At 37.3% G+C, this 17,854-nt stretch overlaps 1 protein-coding gene across 4 annotated transcripts in view; it reads right to left on the bottom strand.

The window, feature by feature from the left end:
• Positions 1-17,854, bottom strand: part of Edc3 (enhancer of mRNA decapping 3) — a 49,595-nt gene that overhangs the window by 15,821 nt on the left and 15,920 nt on the right. For all 4 annotated transcript variants that reach the window (XM_046427977.1, XM_046427974.2, XM_046427976.2 and 1 more), the window contains one exon: positions 6,477-6,812. In XM_046427977.1, the coding sequence (XP_046283933.1) occupies positions 6,477-6,812 (336 nt within the window). The remainder of the gene's footprint in view (positions 1-6,476; positions 6,813-17,854) is intronic.

Genomic DNA, 17,854 nt, shown 5'->3' with positions numbered 1-17,854 from the left:
CTTTGATTGGGCAAAGGGGAGTGAGGAGGGTAGGGAGGGTGCATGGGGGCAGGAAAGATGGTGGAATGAGATAGATATCATTACCCTAGGTATATGTGGTGTGACACTAAATTGTGTACAACCACAGAAATGTAGTGCTGCAATTGTGGACAATGAATCAAAATGCATTCTGCTGTCATATATACCTAAATAAAATCAATAAATTAAAAAAAAAAAAAAAAACCTTAGGGGCTGGGGTATAGCTCAGTTGGTAGAGTGCTTTCTTTGCATGCACAAGGCCCTGGGTTTAATATCCAGCATCACCAAAAAAAAAAAAAAAAGGCCTTAATATTCATGTGGGTGTACACACACACACACACACACACACACACACACACAGAATATGTCTCCCAAAATTTCAAATTACAAGCTTGGAGCCAGAAAGATTCTAATCAATTCAGATGAACAATGGACACCATTATTTTGCCAGGTAGGCCCAAGTTAGAAGAATGCCTGACAGTCTGTGATTGTTGGAGACAGCAACCCTGCCAAAGGACATAAAAGGACTTTCCAGGGAAAAAAGATTTGGATGAAACAAAGTGCTAAATTTATTTGCTTCCTGAATGTTTTCTCAATCAAAAGACAGATTATAACATGCCCCCTCCCACACAAAGTTGGCAAAGAGTATTGCCAAAAGGAATATGAGCAATTAGCAAATAATGGCTTGTACACTGTTGACACCACTTAGCATGAAGTCAATATGTAGGATACCAGCAGCAAGCTGTCAGAATCCCAAAACCCAAACCATCACCAAATGGGTAATAAACATGTTGTTCTTTTTTGCTACTCTGGGAATTAGTAGAAAATATTTAGTATTCTAGGACATGAAGGTCAAAAGGCCAGACTGGAGCACTATCCAGGAAACTGCTGATCTTAACTGGACTGTATCTGTGAGACTATTAAAAAGGATGTATGGGCTGGGGATGTGGCTCAAGCGGTAGCAAGCTCGCCTGGCATGCGCAGGATGCTGGGTTCAATCCTCAGCACCACATAAAAATAAAACAGAGATGTTGTGTCCACCGAAAACTAATATATATATATATATATATATATATATATATATATATATATATATATATATATTTAAAAAATTCTCTCTCTCTTTAAAAAAAAAAAGGATGTAGCCTATTTTGCTATTAAACTAGCCTTCTCATACTACATCCTTTCCTCTTTAACTTATCCACATTCAGATGAGAAAAAGAGATGTGATGGGTAAGTTAAGAGCTTTTGCCTCTCTGAGTCTCGTGTCTTCATCTGTAAGATAAGAAAATTACACTAGATAACCAAGTAACACTAATATTTTATGGCACTAAATTGTTCCTTCAAATATTCTAAATATTCTAAATACTTTGCCTTATTCTGATCCTAACACTTAGATAATAATTTCAACTGAAAAAGTGTCCTCAGCTCTGCACTATCTGAATACTGCTTGGTAAAGATGTGCTCGAGGTGAATACACCTTGAAGCTGAAGCAGAGATGAAAGCCAGTCACAAAAGCTACTCAGCAAGATAACTGCTGCTTGCTCTATTTCCAGCAAAACAAAGGGGCTTTTATTTCTACCCCTTATCACTGTTAAGAACAAAAAGATGGCCTGATATAGGATACCAGCAGCAAGCTGTCAGAATCCCAAAACACAAACCATCACTGGATAAGAAGTTGCTGGGCTTCTTGTCCCCTCACTGTTATGCACAATGTAGAATGTCACTGGTCACTACAAACCACAAGATGCCGTACCCAGGTTCTTGGCCTACCACCAGCATTTGTGGTTTATACTGTTTGCTGATGGCAATTTTAGGAAAATAGTTTCTTGAGAGGAGACAACTTGATATCTCTTGTCATTTAAAACAAAATCAAGGGGGCTGGGATGTGGCTCAAGCGGTAGCGCGCTCGCCTGGCATGCGTGCGGCCCGGGTTCGATCCTCAGCACCACATACAAACAAAGATGTTGTGTCCGCCAAGTACTAAAAAATAAATATTAAAAAATAAATAAATAAAATAAAAAAAAATAATAAAAAAAAAATAAAACAAAATCAAGTAAAAATCAAGTTGGGGAGGTGAATGCCAAATAGGAAAGATGTCCACCTCTTCTTTTATCTACTTTAGTTAAGTGTTTTCTCAGGCTCTTTTAAATCTGAGAAACTTTGCTACTTCACGCTGTTATTATCACCCTTTTAGTCATTTGACTCCAAGGCAGAACCATAATCTTCCCCAACTCAGGAATTCCTGCAGTGTAAATAAATTTCAGGATATCACATATTGTATAATCCAACAACATTAGCAGCACCACCCAAGTAGATAAAGAGGGCTACCAGCAGGAGCAGCTTCCTTTACAACTGAGGAACCAGTCAGAGGTGGACAGTTGGTGAACATGGGAATAGTGATTAATGGATAACTAAATGCCTTTGAAAAACAAAACCTTGTAAATTAATTAAGTCTGATTCTGAGCAAGGTCATTTATCTTTATACAGATGGTAAAAATCAAAGGAGTTCAGCAGTCACACTCCCAACTGCCATGTCAGGGAATTTCCTTGGTAAAGAGGTATATGCCTACCATAATCTGCTGGTGACGAACAAATAATTTTCACCTTTTTTTTTTTTTGAGAGAGAGAGAGAGAGAGAATTTTTTAATATTTATTTTTTAGTTTTCAGCGGACACAACATCTTTATTTGTATGTGGTGCTGAGGATCAAACCCAGGTCGCACGCACGCCAGGCGAGCGCGCTACCGCTTGAGCCACATCCCCAGCCCTTTTTACCCTTTCTTAATCTGGCAGTCTGCTTATTTTTCACATTGAAAGCACATGCAACATAAAAACATATTTAAAAAACAGTGCACCTCAATCAAGGGGGGGTTCATCCCAGGGACGCAAGTTGGTTCAACATATGGAAATCAATAAATGTAACACATCATATCAACAGACTTAAAGACAAGAATCATATGATTATCTTAACAGATGCAGAAAAAGCATTTGACAAAATTTGGCATCTATTCATGTTCAAAACACTAGAAAAACTAGGGATAGAAGGAATACACCTCAACATTATAAAAGCTATATATATGCTAAATCCAAGGCCAACATCATTCTAACTGGAGGAAAACTGAAAGCATCTTTCTAAAAATTGGAACAAGACAGGGATGCCATCTTTCATCACTTCTATTCAATTTAGTCCTGGAGACTATAGCCAGAGCAATTAGAAGAAAGAAATTAAAGGGATACAAATAGGAAAATAAGAACTCAAACTATCCTTATTTGCTGACTACAAGATTCTATATTTAAAAGACCTAAAAACTCTACCAGAAAACTGCTAGAACTCATAAATGAGTTCAGCAAAGTAGCAGGATACAAAATTAACACCCATAAATCAATTATGGTCCTACACATCAGTGATGAACCAACTGAGAGAAATTTAGAAAATAACCCATTCACAATAGCCTCAAAGAAAAGAAAATATCTGGGACTCAATCTAACAAAAGAGGTGAAAGACCTCTACAATGAAAACTACAGAACACTAAAGAGAGAAATTGAAGAAGATCTTAGAAGATAGAAAGATCTCTCATGTTCTTGGATAGGCAGACTTAATACCATCAAAATGGCCATACTATCAAAAGCACTATACAGATTTAATGCAATTCTTATTAAGGTTCCGATGACATTCTTCATAGAAATAGAAGAGGCAGTCATGAAATTCATTTGGAAAATCAAGAGGCCTAGAATAACCAAAGCAATCCTTAGCAAGAAAAGTGAAGCAGGAGGCCCCACAATACCAAACCTTAAATTATACTTCAGAGCTATAGTAACAAAAATGGCATGGTATTGGTACCAAAACAGACATGAAGACCAATGGTACAGGATAGAAGACACAGAGCAAAACCCACATAAATACAAACTAGACAAAGGTGCCATAACATGCATTGAAGAAAATGCATGCAACAAATGGTGCTGGGAAAACAGGAAATCCACAAGTAACAAAATGAAATTAGACTCCTATCTCTCATCCTGCACAAAAATCAACTCAAAATGAATCAAGGACCTAGGCATTAGACCAGAGAACTTGTACCTACTAGAAGAAAAAGCCCAAAGCTCCATCATGTCATCTTAGGAACCAAATTCCTCAACGAGACTCCTAAAGCACAAGAAGTAAAATCAAGAATAAATAAAAGGGATGGTATCAAACTATAAAGCTTCTTTACAGCAAAGGAAACAATAAATAATGTGAAGAGAGAGCCTATAAAATGGGAGAATATATTTGCCACTTGCACTTCAGATACAGCATTAATCTCCAGGATATATAAAAAACTCGAAACACAATCAATCAATGAATGTATGAAAAAATGTTCAACATCTCTAGCAATTAAAGAAATGCAGGGGCTGGGATGTGGCTCAAGCGGTAGCGCGCTCGCCTGGCATGCGTGCGGCCCGGGTTCGATCCTCAGCACCACATACAAACAAAGATGTTGTGTCCGCCAAATACTAAAAAATAAATATTAAAAAATTCTCTCTCTCTCTACCTCTATCTCTCTCACTCTCTCTTAAAAAAAAAAAAAAATAAAAATAAAAAAATAAAGAAATGCAAATCAAAACTTTACTGAGGGACAGGGGTTGTGGCTTAGTGGTGGAGCCCTTGCCTGGCATGTGTGAGGCAGTGGGTTCGATTCTTGGCACCGCATATAAATAAATAAATAAATTAAATAAAGGTACATTGACAACTAAAAAATATTAAAAAAAAAAAAAACCTATACTGAGATTCTATCTCACCCAAGTCAGAATGGTAATTATCAAGAATACAAGCAATAATAAATTAATAAATGTTGGCAAGGATAAGGGGGATAAGGTACACTCATACATTGGTGGTGGGACTGCAAATTGGTGCAACCAATCTGGAAAGCAGTATAAAGAGTCCTCAGAAAACTTTGACCCAGTTATCCCTTTTCTCAGCATATATCCAAAGGATTTGAAATCAGTGTAGTATAGTGATGCAGCCACATCAATGTTCATAGCAGCTCAATTCACAACAGCTAGGCTATGGAACCAACTAGGTGCCCTTCAATAATGTGGTACACATACACAATGGAATATAACTCAGCCAAAAAAAGAATATTTGCCAATACTTGGATGGAACTGGAGACTATCATGATAAGTGAAAATAAGCCAATCCCAAAGAACCAAAGGCCAAATATTCTCTCTGATATGTGGATACTGACTCACAATAAGTGGAAGGAAGGGAGGAGTGGAGGTTCACTGGATTGGGAAAGGAGGTAATGGGGGAAAGAAGGAGGATGGGAATGGGAAAGATAGTAAATGAATCAGACATACCTTTCCTATGTTATGAACATATATGAGTACATGACCAGTGTAACTCCACATCAAGTACAACCACAAGTATGGGAAGTTATACTCCATGTATGTATGATACATCAAAATACATTCTACTGTCACATATAACTAAAAAGAACAAATTTTAGAAAAAAGAAAACACATGCAAGCAAGGTCTATATTACCAAATACAAAAGAGCTCTACTGTTGTCTACAAAAAAAGTCATGTGTGCTTTTCCTCCAAATACAACTAAATTGCCTCCACAATTTTCCGTGTTAACAACTATAAGCATTTAAGATTTATATTTCCTACATTCCAAACTTCAAACCAAAATGAAAATATTGTACTTGGTTCCATCTCTACTTCTTAAATGATAATGATTTTCTATTCAGCTCTTAGGATCACTCAACAACGATGGTTTGCAAACCATATTTCAAGAAACTCTGTTAATAACATGGCTTTCAGGAAGGGGTTGGGCCAGAAATGAGGTGACCCACTCCTCCCATAGGTGCTTATACCTGCTTCACAGGCCATAAAGAAAAGGATCTAACAACACATACACACACACACACAAAAAGGAACAAAAAAGACCAGTGAGGTAAAAGACCTAACTATCATCTATAGTGACCTACATTAACTACCAAGGCACTACTTTGTTACACGAAAATTATACTAGCCAAATTCTAGAACAAGGACAAACTAATTTATTGAGAGACTAATTTTAGCCAGTGGTTTCAATTACCCATCTTCAACTGTTTTTTATACCACAAGTAACCAGTAAAACAAAATTGAACTATACAGGCAATCTCAGAGAAGCCAGAGTGACAAAAGATGTGACTATCCAAATCTAGATGTCCCTAAGCTTTGTTAATCATAACTTACTTAACAGCAGATCGGATACAGGATATACATGGACAGACAGAGGAATTCCTGCTTCTCAGTGGTAGGGTGCTGAATTGGCCACAAACCCCAAGTAACAATAATACTAGGCCAATCACCGAGCCCCTTAAGTTACTTCCCAGTATAAGATTCTAACTCAAAAAGCTGTTTTTCTTCTGTTTCAAGCATAATAGAAATCAAAGAACAGTCTGTGGAATGTGACACCTGGTAGTGCAACTCACCTGTGCAGAATTCCTTGCTCACATTGTGGGGTACTGTGATCCGTCGGTAAACAATGGGCTCTGATTCCAGGATGTTCTCGTCATGGCGGTACCGAGTAGGCCTTTCATTTGGGATGCCCCGGGGACGGGTACCACTTCTCCTCTCATAGGTATCAATCTCCTCAAACACAGCTGCCTTGTCAAAAAGGGCCAGGTTCCCTTCAAAATCAAAATCTGTGTCTGGGATCTCCTCAATATCATCCCCGAAGCACTCGTCATCTTTATTCTTCATTTGGCCATTCTTCAAACCACTCTTCTTTGGAGTTGCCTGATTTGGGTGCCTGCTACTAGATGACCCTGGAGAAAATATAGGGACTAAAGTCAGTGTGCTCACAAATTGCTCAGTGGAAATAGAAAATACAGTACATTAGTCATTTGTGGAGAATATGATGGGAATCAAAGGAAAAGGTAAATTATTTCTAAATCATAGTAAGTAGCACAAACTACCACAAATCTCATGTGGAATAACAGATTTCAAATATTACCCACCTGACTAGCTGATGAATACAATAAGCAGTACTATTGAAAGTCTTCACCAGTTCTGTCCTTCTTAAAGAATGACTGACACTTTCACAACTGAGTGTCAGAAAAGTGGGAAGGCAAGAGCAGTAGGTAGCTTCAGTTTGAATGTCTTTCAATCATATAAGAGCATAATACTTCTACAGTAAAAGAAGGTCAAGCCCTCATAACATGAAACTCACAGGGAGATAGTATTCAACTGGCTCTTATTCTGTGCTTTCCCAGGAAGCAACTAAGGCTAGATCCCAATAGGAGGGAATACTTGCTTTAGAAAACAGATTGCAGATCTTGGGCCAGGCATACTCCTACCACTATAAACTGGTATTCTGACTTTTAAGGCTGTCTTTAGACCTTTTCTTTAAATTCTTTCTTCAGCATTTTTTCTCTTCAAGTAAGCAGTTTCTGAACCTTCAAATAATGACAAGGTCCATATTAGGCTGATCCTGTAGAGACCCACCAAGATACACATCAACATCAGAACACCCAACCACCCTCCATTGCTGAGACCCTATTTGGCTACCACACATCAGTCATCAGTCAACTACTAATCTACCAGCCAAGGCAGAAAGTTCCACAAAATTCTCCAAACCACCCATCCCAGAGAATCCTGAATTAAATTTATACTCTTATCCCCACCTGACTACCCTGAAAGGGTGAACTAAGGGACTGCTAAGCACACTGGACCTCTGTCTTAATCTAAATAAATGTAATGTACTTTCTTTTGAGAGACGGAGTTCTTCAATTACTGAAAACCCTTGAGTAGCAATTGGAACGAGAAGGAGCAAACCCCCCTCACAAATTTCATCCCAGCTACACTGCTCTAACTCTCCTCACAGCACTCCCCATCAAAGGACCAAGTGTGAGAAGCCCTATCAATCAGTTACAGTTCTATCATTAAAATGCTATATAATCTATATTCATCATTCAACTTCTTAGGGTCTCAATTTCCTTGTATGTAAAATGTTCACTGTGGTGTCCCCCCAGCAGAATGTTTAGGTAATCAGCAAATATTTGTTTGACAAATTAATCAACATGAGCAAAACCAATTATAATGATTACTCTAAAAGGTATGCACTATTCAAATATACTCATGTTGAAATTTTCCTAATGCCAAATATTGGTATGGAAAAGTTAGATGCTAAAGATACGATTTAAGTTTCCAGAAAAAAAAAAATGACAACCAAGATTATGAAGGGGAGGAAGAGTGGCAGAGATACCACAAACAGTTTTGATTATGAACCACTATAAGAGAAGCCAAAGTTTGGGTTAAGTTCCATTTTCAATGTGTCAAAGTATTTACTGAGAACATGCAGTGTGACAGAGCTAGGGTGTGGTAACAGTATATAACCAAGACATGCTGCTCAACAGCAAAGGAGGAGAAATATGTATGCAAATAGTGACAGGCAATGTGATTCAAGTCATGAAAGAAGTTTATATATAGAGTGCCACAGAAACATAGATGAGAATACATCTATACAGAATATAGATTAGGAGTGGGAGAACAGGTATGAAAATACAGTCAAGATAAGATACCATTAGCAACATGTCAGTAAGGGAAGAACAGTCCAGCTTTCAGGATTATCAATATACTGACTCAATTTTTTTTTTTTTTTTTTTTGTAGTGGGCATTGAACCCAGAGGTGCTTTACCACTGATCTACATCTCCAAGTCCTTTTTATTTTTTTATTTTGAGATAGGGTCTCACTAAGTTGTTTAGGGCTTCACTTAGTTGCTAAGGTTGGCCTTAAACTTGCAATCCTCCTGATTCACAACCTCCTAAATTGCTGGGATGAACCACCACAACCAGCTATTCTGCCTCAGTAGTACATCAAACTACCTATCAGGAAATAGGTGTCTCCCTCTAATGTATGTTCTCATCCCCCGGGGGTATAGAATGATCCACTGGGATACAGAAAGATGCTGAAAATTCTAATATTTTTCTTTTATCTAAAAATAGTAAGAAATTTAACATCATGAATTTAATGTACTGATGAAAACAGGCACCCTTATGAGGTTTCATGCTAGCAAATCACTGAGTACTTGAGATATCTGAGGAAATGCAACATTCCATAACAAAAGTCTATCAAAGTGGATTTACATCAACTTTTTTTTTTTAAATTGTGAGTTATGAGTCAATGATGGGGACACTCCTAGGAAATGTGTTAGGCAATTTCATCATAGTTTGGACATCATAAAGTATACTCATACAAATTAAGACTGCTATGTCACTAAGTAATATAATCTTTTTTTTTTAAGAGAGAGAGAAGGGGGGGGATTTTTTAATATTTATTTTTTAGTTGTCAGTGGACACAACATCTTTGTATGTGGTGCTGAGGATCGAACCCAGGCCGCGCGCATGCCAGGCGAGCACGCTACCGCTTGAGCCACATCCCCAGCCTTAAGTAATATAATCTTATGAGACCACTATTGTGTATGTGGTTTGCTGGTGACCAAAACGCCATTATGTGGCACATGACTATACACACAAAATTTACTATTTTAACCTTTTCTTGTTGTTGGCTGTTTGTTTTTTGTAGTGCTGAAGATTAAACCCAAGGCTTTGCATACATTAGGCAAGTGTTCCACCACTGAGCTACAACCCCAATCCCTTAACCATTTTGAAAGGGTATATACAGTTCAGTGGCATTCAGTATTTCAACACTGTACAACCCTATCAATTTTTAACTAAAGCATAGGAAAATGAATACCTGGCTTAAAAGAATCCACTGAAGAAACTGTAGTAGGGCTAGTGGTACTTGTAGCACTTGCCTAAGCGTGCCTTAAGTCCTAGATTTTATCTCCAATATGAGAGGGGGAAAAAAAAGAAAGAAACTGTGTATCAAAGGTAATAAAAATGCCCATCATATGTGAACAGAAGAACTGTAGAACTAACACTTTTCCTATTCCTCTTTTTTTTTTTTTTGTACCAGGAATTGAACCCACGGGTGTTTAACCACTGAACCACTTCTCCAGCCCTTTTTAAATATTTTATTTAGAGCCAGGGCCTTGCTAAATTGCTGAGGCTGACCTTGAACTCACAATCCTCCTGTCTCAACCTCCCAAGCCACTAGGATTACAGGCATGTGCCACTCTACCTGGCCCCTATTCCTCTTTATAGGTCTTTTTGGGACAGAATGAGGCCCTTAAAAATTAATATAATCAGATCTATAAAGATGCCTTCCCGAATTAAAAAGTATCAGCTGGGGGGCTGGGGATGTGGCTCAAGCGGTAGCACGCTCGCCTGGCATGCGTGCGGCCCGGGTTCGATCCTCAGCACCACATACAAAGATGTTGTGTCCATCAAAAACTAAAAAAAAATAAATATTAAAAAGTATCAGCTGGGTTCAATCCCTAGTCCTTAAAAAAATAATAACTATCAAGCTTATTCCAACTATTGAATTCACACTATCACTAATTAATATAACCCCAAGCTTCTATTCTACACTGAGAGTCGGCAAACTATAGCCTATGGGCCAAATCCAACCCACCACCTGTGTTAAAGTTAAATTAAGGCTATTTTTGTGCCACAAAAGCAAAGTTAAAATATTTGGAACACAGACACTGTGGCCTGTAAAGCCTAAAATATTTGCCATCTCACTCTTTATAGAAAAAAATCTGCTGACCCTGCTCTACATCATGCCTCTCAACAGTATTCTTTCCAGCTACGACTGCCATTAAAAAGCAAATAAAACAAAATTCACTGAACTTTAGACCAATTCTTTGAATGTTTCATTCAAAATGTTAAGTACAGGGGCTGGGGATGTGGCTCAAGCGGTAGCGCCCTCGCCTGGCATGCGTGCCGCCCGGGTTCGATCCTCAGCACCACATATAAAAATGTTGTGTCCGCCGATAACTAAAAAATAAATATTAAAATTCTTTCTCTCTCTCTTTAAAAAAAATATTAAGTATATCACTTATTAATCCACTGTCTTTTAAGTCCACAGTCTGATGTCAGGGATATAACTCAAGAAACTGAATTTCTCATTTGTGAGCTGGTTTCCTATTACATTCCACCACCAGTAGTGGGTACTGGAAGAAACTAAAAGGAAGAAGAAAGAGGGAAAAGAGCAATCACCAGTGTTGCCCTGGCAGTTATTTCCAGTCTCCAGCTTTTATTTCTTGCATGAATAGACAGAACGAGAACTAGCTCACTGCACCCCCTCATAAGTAGGAGCACTAGCTCTATGAAGCCTCTTCTCTGAAATCCAAGGTTCTGATTGCTATTTTCCTTAGTGGCATACCAACATTTGAAAAATCAACAAAAAGTGAGCACAGTGGTGCATGCCTGCACTTCCAGCTACTTGTGACGCTGAGGTTCAAGGAACACCTAAGCTCAAGAGTTTAATTAGCCTAGGTAACACAGAGACACCCAGACTAAAAAAAAAATAAAAATAAAAATAAATAAATAAATAAATAAATAAATTTTTAAAAATCAATGACTCACAGTTAATCACTCTGCCCTATGTCTTAATAAAAAAAATTTTGAATCATTAATATTACTGCAAAAATAGATCCCTTCATATTTATTCCTTTTAAATTTTGTACTTTTCTGTCTAATATCTAATGTATAATATGTAGTTATAATAGAAGTTAATAAATTAGTGAGCCAATCAAGGGTTCATACTAATATTACAGAAATGTCTCGATCCAAAGGAGGAAATTTAATGAAATTATATCAATATTATGAGTCAATATTTAATTTTTATTTTAAGGCACTATTCAGGCCAAAGCATAACTCCTTTGAAGCCGGATACAGTTTATTTGTAAGAAAAAAATGGGAGTGGTCTTTACGAGTCTCTTCATTTCAGCCAATCTCATCTATAATCACACTGATTGCTCACTAAATCCAAAATACCATTTCGTTCATGAGAGTACTCTAATCAGCAATTTTTTAAATTAATTCATTCACTCAAATATTCATTAAACATCTTCTATGTGCTGGGACCTGTGTCAGGTGCTAGAGATTCAATGGTGAATAATACAACCAGAAGCTCAGTCCTAATCTAATCATCATTTCGAATTATCATCCTATCATCATTCCAAATTATTTCTGCATACCTAGTAGTGAAATTACCTATATCTTTCCAACACAGTATTTTCAAAAGGCTCTTGCCATAGGTAAGCAATTTTAGAGTGAAATTTTTTCCCTGTAGAAGATCTTATTGTTGCCTATCCAACATCCAGACCCCCTCTACCATCAAAACAAAATCCCACTTTTTTCCCCCCAGATACTTTTCCTCTCAGATAAGATTAATTTCTAAATCAGTCATGGTGGTACTCATGCAAATAACTGATTTAAGCATGGGCATGTGAAACAATAGGCCAAGAAAACATGATAGAGCAGGAGTTGAAGAAGGTAGTAGTATATTCTGATTAAAAAAACAAAACAAAACAAAAACCTCCTCATTCCCAAACTGCTGAATCAAAGTCTGATAATTTTGCCTCCCAGTTGGAAGGATTTTTTGTTGTTGTTGTTGTTTAGTACTCGGTATTGAATCTAGAGGTGCTCCCAACACAGAGCTTCTTATAAATTTTGATAGGATCTCCTTGGGTTGCCAAGGCTGGCCTTGAACTCCTCCTACATGATCCTCCCGAGTAGCTGGGATTAACAGGCATATGCCTGGCTCCAAAAGGAAAGCTGACAATACGGGAAAATATCTTTGGTTGTTACAATTGATGGTGGTGAAGGTGCTGCTGGCATCTAGTATACAGAGGCCAGGAATGCTGCTTAATATCCTAAAATACACAGGACAGTGGTTCCTGCAACAAAAAATTATATGGCCCCAAATGCCAACAGCACTGAGGTTGAGAAACCCTGCTAAAGATGATAGATTAGAAGAGAAGACCTCTTTTTTCAATTGTGTCTGGATGAGACACCCAAGATCTGCTAAAGCCAGCAATTATCAATTTGAGACAAAACCAATACACAAAGGAGAGCTTGGAGAAATAAGATTAAAGACCTGACTGTACTACGCCTGGAAATGACACCCCTGGACTTAACTGTGATAAAATTTCTTTATTCCCTAAGTCGTTGAGCAGGGTTTTCTATTACTCACACCCAGAACATACTAATATAATCAATCTGGCATTTTAACATTTACCTGAGCTTTTTTTTTTTTTTTTTAGCTTTATTTATTTATTTTTATGTGGTGCTGAGGATCGAACCCAGGGCCTCACATGTGCTACGTGAGTGCTTTACCACTGAGCCACAACCTCAGCCCTTACCTGAGCTTTTTCACAAAATTATTTTAGTTCTTATAATATTTCAAAGTATTAGGAAGCAGAAAAATGTTGTTATTGTCTATAGTCATCTACTAGCTTAAAGGAAGAAAGACACTAAAAACTTCCATTACTTGTCATCCTAGTGAACCTATGTTGTTGACACAATCTTATTAGGCTTTGATATACATGTTATCTGTTTGTTTCTATACACCTGGTTAAAATTGCCAGTCTATAAATGAAGAAACTAAGGGGGAGAGGCTAAGTACTCTATTCCAAATTTACACAGCTAATAAATGTTTCAATTAGGATACGAACTTTATCAGATTCCAAATTCTATACTATTTCCACATATACAGGAGTAGGAAAACCATGTAGCTCAGACAGATCTAAGCAAAGTTAAAAGAACCAGGACAGAGGAACAAGTTTAGAAATTCAGCACACAAGGCAAAAGCAAAACATTCAGTACAGAACATGTAGCTCAGTGGCAGAGTGCTTGCCTGGCATTTGAGGCACCCTGGGTTCAATCCCCAGTACTGCCAAAAAAAAAAAAAGCTTCAGTACAGCACAACTGTAAGATTCAAAGGCAAAGTTTTGCATCCTGCTTTTTTTTTTTTTTGCTTAGGAGCATCTTCTTCCTATCTCATAAAATAATTCTTCAAATCTTATGACTACATAAATTACATATTATACTATATTATTATTGAGTATATAGATCATCCCTACTCATGATCTTTTAAGCTGTTTCTTATTTTTACTGTATTGACTCAACCAAAGTACACCATCTTTGATTACTCCTGCTGGAAAAATCACTCCCACGTGAGTACTCATGACCCAGCACTTACTCTATATATAACTTTCTTTGTTTTGAAATTGATCTGTAATCTTGCTCTAACTCACTAAGGAGTTTATAAACCAACAAAAGGGCAGGAACCATGTCATTCATACCTGTCACCCAACACTATATCTGGTCTACCATTAAGTAAACAAATCTCTACTGAATTTAAGAAATCAAAACATCTATATTAAATAAAATAAACATCAACCAAACAAAAGTTCAGAGTTTAAAAAGAGGTTACAAATTAAATCAAAACAGCTATATCAAACAAATATCAGCCAAACAAACAAAAGTTCAAATCCTAAAGTGAAGTTATAAAAGAAAGGCAACTTGAGATTAACTATGGAGAAAGAGTGAGCCACCAAAAATTATGCCAAGTTTGTTGCGTGACTGAAAAAGACAGCAAGATGAAGTTGTTGACAGTCTGATGCAAGGGCTTCAGAGAAAGAAAGTTCAGTCATGTCCAACATGAACAGATAATAAACTATCCTGAACCATCACAATGACAGATGAAGATAAGCAATTGATCAATGAGGGCAAAGGTAGAATAAAACTTAGAGGGAAAAAGATACAGATATTGCTTAAAAAAAAAAAAAAAAAAGAGAGCCAGTTGTAGGAGAAAACAGAAAAGAACAAAGTCTTCAAAGAGCAAAAAACTGCAGACAGTTCAGACTTCACAAATGACCTTAGCAAAAGGCCAGTTATTTGAGTGTTAAAGTCTATTTAAACAACATTATCAGTTGTTTCTCTTAACCACTAGTCCAGTGTTTAGGGCTAATAAACATTAAACTAATATCAATATTAGTATTCAGAAGTACTCGAAGAGACGAGTACAGTGTGGAAACAACACATTTTGCTCACTTGAAAAAAAATGAGTTTATAAACCAACAAAAGGGCAGGAACCATGTCATTCATACCTGTCACTCAACACTATGTCTGGTCTGCCATTAAGTAAATAAATCTCGACTGAATTTAAGAAATCAAACATCTATATTAAATAAAATAAACAGTATCTACTAAATGGTATCTACTTCATATCATGCCACATGATGCAAAGAAAAGCATAAAAAGGCAAAGAAAACAACCATGGCTGGCTGTAAAGCACTTCTCAGCATGTTGACAAAGTGTCCCACTCTAAAGACCAACAGGATTTATAATGGGTGATGCCTTAAATTGGCCCTAATGATCCTGGGCACTAGGCACTATTTCTGGCTGTGCTGTAGTACTCTACAAATATAACTTGTACTAAACCCGGGGCTGTGAATTTAGAAGGTCTCAGGTTTGTCGTTGTTGTTTTTCTGTGTGTGCTCTTCTGAATGTAGAATTTTCCATTCCTTCGAAATCTATATACTAAGGACCAGCTATGTTTTAAATACTGCCAGAAAAGCAGAGTGAAAACATTTCCAAGAGGATGTATAAGTTAGCAAAGAAAGATAATACAACATAAAATAAGTAAAAATCAAGCTAAAACATTCAGTTGTTTTGTTCTTCCCTTTCTTCATATGTTACTACAAAATTAGGAAGTCCTGGGTGAATAAGCTATTTCAGTATTTAGCTTCCTCAGCCCAAAGTGCCTGGCTTTGTATTAAACAAGGTGGCCTTTGGCCACTGGCAAAGTGAAACACTTCCTTTGGAAAAGATGAACAGTGCTTCCCACACTACCTTTTGATAACAAGGACCAAGCATATGTTAAGACTGGAGGCTGGCCACCTTCCTGTGCCATTTTTCTGCCAGCTTTTGGCAAAGAGACCTTTTGGGCAGGACATCTTGTAACAAACCCATTGTTGTGTAACCCTCAGTGCCACTAATTTATTGGTTTTTGTCACACACACATATTGTAAAGGGAAACTTTGTCCTGTACTTAGCATGCTAAAGGGTACCTGATTGTCAAACTGCAAGTTTTAGTGCCAGACTCAACAGACTTTATGAAAAGATGACTGATAATACCTGGGACTTCTGATTATCTCCAAAATTCCAGGTCCTGCATTTTAGTCTGTTTGATATATGAAGAATCAAGGAGATAAGTCAAGAGGACTTCAGTAGGACCATAAAAACTCAAATTACAGCTTCTGACCTCAGATGGTGGGATGACTGTTACCCTGAACAGACTATTGTAGGCCAACCACACTGCAACAAGATAATATACTACATCTTTCAATTTAAAATGTTTTAATTCCAGTTCTTAAATTCTCTATACCCGGAAGGGGTAAAAGAAAGGGAAATGTAACTATCTCTTCCTATGTGCAAATGAGCTAAAGGCTAAGCTATCTACTTTCATATTCTTCAGGCCTAAGAGCCTTAACTCAGCCATTAAATTTTTATACAACTGCACATAGCCAACGACAATTTCACAAACTGAAATTTCAGAAAGGGTTGCCTTTCATCTGCCATTAATGGTTATCATTTTTAGCTATGAGATGGAATTCGACAAACATGATTTGCATCCACACACAGACCTAAATCCTCAAGCCTTAAGTAGTTTCTATCCACTGATATTCCATCCCTCCATTTTTTTTTGGCGGGGGGGAGTTGTGGGGGTACCAAGGATTAAATTCAGGGGCATTCAACCACTGAGCCACATCCCTAGCCCTATTTTGTATTTTATTAGAGAGAAGGTCTCACTGAGTTGCCTAGTGCCTCGATAAATTGCTGAGGCTGGCTTTGAACTCCCAATCCTCCTGCCTCTGCCTCCTGAGCCTCTGGGATTATATGCGTACATCACTGCACCTGGCCCTCCATCCCTTCATTTCATAAGTATTCTGTTCACAGAAATTGGGTTCATAGAAATTATTCACCCCCACCACCAACCTGAGGAAAGAGATTAAAGTCTGCTTGTGCTAAGTTTCTCATCAGTGAATTCTGCGTGGAATTAGGTAACTAGAACAAATTCCTCAACAACTCAATGCTAACCTTTAAAAAACACTTAAAAAGTCAGAATTGAAGAGATTACATTCCTATAGTTTCATCAAACTACTACTCTCAACATCAATATATACTGAAGAAAATCCTAAGACAGATTTTCTACTCATAGGCTCAAGGAATGGATAAAAAAGGGGTTGGGGTCATAGCTCAGAGGTAGAACAATTGCCTAGCACATGTGAGGCACTAGGTTCAATCCTCAGAACCACATAAAAATAAAAAATTAAGGATTTTTAAAACTTATTTTCTATAACAATAACAAAAAGGAATGGAACTTTATTTTCTACCAGAAACCAATTCTGAGCCACCTCTCATCATTAACGTCCAAGATCAGACATTTTCTGTACTAATCTAGATTCTAATAAAGTTCCCTGAAAGAGAGTAACATTTACTGCCTCATGATCTCCTTACCTTAGTAGGTGCAGTTAATCTAGAAAAAAAGAATTGACTAAACAGCAAAAACAGAATAAGCATCACCTACAGTATGCTCTTCAGAGTGACTCCACTTATTTATGTAACAAAGGGACTTGTTAAAGGTCAAATAAATTACTGTTTTGAAGCTAAATGCATTCTTTCAAGTGAGTTGGTACAAACGTTAGTAATGCAGGGGGGCGGGGGCGGTCAAGCAAAAATTCTTATTATAAATCAGCTATTGCTCTCCTAGGTATTTAATTATACTGAAATGAAATCTATGTCACAAAAACTTGCACACAAATGTTTACAGCAGCTTTATTCACAACCATCAAAAGCCTGAAGCAATCAAGAAGTCCTTCAATATAGTTGGATAAACAAATGTTGACATATCCATACAGTGCAATATTATTCAATAATAAAAACAAATGAG

This window comes from Marmota monax, unplaced genomic scaffold (assembly GCF_021218885.2).
Source record: "Marmota monax isolate L192 unplaced genomic scaffold, Marmota_monax_Labrador192_F-V1.1 WCK01_AAM20220418_F8-fsc00111, whole genome shotgun sequence".
NCBI lineage: Eukaryota > Metazoa > Chordata > Mammalia > Rodentia > Sciuridae > Marmota > Marmota monax.
Note: the sequence above shows the minus strand (reverse complement) of the source record. Positions and strands in the feature narration are given on the sequence as shown.